Genomic DNA, 2,948 nt, shown 5'->3' on the forward strand with positions numbered 1-2,948 from the left:
CATTCTTTGACATTGCCTTTCTTTGGGATTGGAATGAAAACTGAGCTTTTCCAGTCCTGTGGCCACTGCTGAGTTTTCCAAATTGCTGGCATATTGAGTGCAGCACTTTCACAGCATCATCTTTCAGGATTTGAAATAGCTCAACTGGAATTCCATCACCTCTACAAGCTTTGTTCGTAGTGATGCTTTCTAAGGCCCACTTGACTTCACATTCCAGGAATTCTGGCTCTAGGTGAGTGATCACACCATCGTGAATATCTTGGTCGTGAAGATCTTTTTTGTGGCAAGAATACACAGAAGAACTGTACAAGGATCAGTTTAATTTCTAAATAAATACTTCATATAAATTATCTGTTTTATAACAGTGATGAACTGTGTTAAAAACTATTTTTCTCTTTCTTTGCTTGTCTGATTCTTCATGCATTGTGAGGGAGATGACTGGTTGTAACAAGATATGAAACTATGAGTAGAACAAGGCCAAAGACCTTTTTGGGGACTGAGCCCTTGACCTCAGCTTTTTACATGGAGAGACTGAGCTACTCCACTCCAGTATTCTTGCCTGGAAAATTCCACTGGCAGAGGAGCCTAGTGGGCCACAGTCCATGGGGCAGCAAAGAGTTGGACACGACTAAACGACTGAGCACATGTGCACGTGTGCACACACACACGTGCTATTGCAAGATGATACAACTTGGCAGTTGCTCTTCAGTTAAGTTAATTATGTCATTGTGTCACAAGTTTAACAAATATTTATCGAGTACCTACTATATGCAGGCAGTATGCTAGATACTGGATATAAGGAGTAAAAAAGACACACTTATTGTCCTTGAAAGAAATAGATGACTATCTATAGCTAGCATGTAATTTCTAAAGCCCCTAGTTATGAATCAAAATATACAGTTTCATATATTAACCATGCCTGCATGCATCTTAAATCACTTCAGTCATGTCTGACTCTCTGTGACTCTATGGACTATAGCCCGCCAGGCTCCTCTGTCCATGGGATTCTCCAGGCAGGAATACTGGAGTAGGGTTATCATGGCCTTCTCCAGGGGATCTTACCAATCCAGAGAGGAAACCGGAGTCTCTTAGTCTCCTTCCTGCATTGGCAGGCAGATTCTTTACCACTAGCACCACCTGGGAAGCCCACATTAAACCATGTTTTTGTTTAAAAAGTTTTCAGTGCATATTCATAGACAAAATAGCCAGACTATTCTCCAGGAATGAGCTAGTTTGTTAACTTTTCACCATTTCTCCTGTTGGTGAACCATAACTTGTGTATGCCAAAGAAATGGTGCATTTTGACAGAATAGGGGCTGGTCTAGCTTCAGTGCATTCTGTTTCCTCTTAAAATAGCATCACTAGCAGCTCTTATCCTTGACCTGATTTGGGCACTTGATAAGGCATTTGGGTCAGTTAGATGTGAGTGGACAAATTCAATGAAAAAGCAGGTTAATAAAATTAACTTGGGAAGGATCAATGGCATCATCAAATAAAGTAATTCTCTTATTCAGGTGCTCTAAAAGGAAGATTTAGACTTGGAATTAATTCAAGGCTAAATTTCTTTTTTCTTCAGTGAAAACTGTTCTCTAAGTAAATTAAATCAGTTATAGATATTACTTGAAAGAGGATGGTAATTACAACCTTCACTAAGAGATATGCTTTTAAAAGTGCATGAAAAGTACCTGAAAAATGAGAAGTGAGTATTTTGAGTTTTGTTTTTTTTTTCCTGATGAGTTTATCTGGGAGCCCTCTTTTGCTCAGAAACCCACACCACTCACCACCTCCCCTCCTGAGGCAACCTCAGGCTGGCTCTTAGGTGCAGCTAAAAGCCCCTCCCTTCCAGGAAGCCCTCCCAGCCCCTAGGGCCCTCGAGAACTTAGAATTCCTCTCCCAACAGCCTATGTGTCCTGTAGGAGTCTCCTTCATCTAGGCTAATTCCTACTCCTACCAGCCCACAGGAAGGTCTTATAATATCTCACCACCCACTATATAGATACATGTGTAAAGTGAGCAGCCTCAGTGTCCCCTGCCATCAAGGGCACAGTCTTAGAAGCACCTTCTTCCCTTGTATTGTTAAGCACTGGACTGGGTGGGTTTGATTGCCCAGAGAGGGCTCTGCCTTCCCCCAAGGTCACACAACCAAGAATGGTGATGGGTAGAGGAAGGGGACCTAGATGAGCAGGCAGCCCCGCACCATCTCCTTGGAGTCCTGGGGAGCCCGGGCCTCAGCTGCGTGGGAGAACTGCTCCTCACTGCTGGGCCGGTAGGTGCCCTCTGTTTGCCTCTTCTCCCGTAGCTTCCACACCAGCAGGGCCAGATCCACAGCCAGGAGCAGGGCAGCCAGGAGAGAGAAAACCACGATGATGGCGGTGGTTGCCTCCTGTGACAGGGCTCCATTGGAACCAGGGCTGGGGCCAGAGGGTGTAGCGGTGGTGTTCACACTTGTCGAGGTCGCAGAAACTTGCCCCCCAACCCGGCCCCAGTGGGCCAGCAGCAGTGGCAGGCTGAGCGCCAGAAGCGGCTCCAGGCTCGGGCTCGCCATGGGCTGGGTGACAGGCTGGTGGCACAGGGAAGGGGCTTGTCGCGGGGGCCGCTCCTACCGCATCTCTGGCCGGGGGTACCTTGCTATTTTGAGTTTTATATTTAAGGTAACATAAAATCATATTCCAAATAATGACTTTATGGAATGAGATTTATGAGCAAAGAAACTGGGCATTTTCTTTTCTTCTTCTTTAAAAACTGTTTTCCCCAGTGTGGAAACATAAGGTAGCCTACATTACTTTTGAAAATCTTGTTAACCTTGGCATTTGATGGTAACCCAGAAAAGCCCTTAAATTTGCCAAACAGTGGGCAAAGATGATTCTTTTAAACAGAACAACTTTTTAAAGAAGGATAAGGTTCAGAAGAGAAAGTAAAAGGTAGCTTTGGATTCTAAAATGCTCTGA

The 2,948-nt window shown here is 44.5% G+C and overlaps 1 protein-coding gene across 1 annotated transcript; it reads right to left on the minus strand.

Annotated features, from left to right (window-relative positions):
- Nucleotides 1–2,173: 2,173 nt before the first annotated feature.
- On the minus strand, nucleotides 2,174–2,545 carry LOC129658576 (protein crumbs homolog 3-like). The gene has a single exon (XM_055589483.1). The coding sequence runs from the start codon at nucleotides 2,543–2,545 to the stop codon at nucleotides 2,174–2,176; it is 372 nt and encodes a 123-aa protein (XP_055445458.1).
- Between the last annotated feature and the right edge of the window lie 403 nt (nucleotides 2,546–2,948).

This window comes from Bubalus kerabau, chromosome 8 (assembly GCF_029407905.1).
Source record: "Bubalus kerabau isolate K-KA32 ecotype Philippines breed swamp buffalo chromosome 8, PCC_UOA_SB_1v2, whole genome shotgun sequence".
NCBI lineage: Eukaryota > Metazoa > Chordata > Mammalia > Artiodactyla > Bovidae > Bubalus > Bubalus kerabau.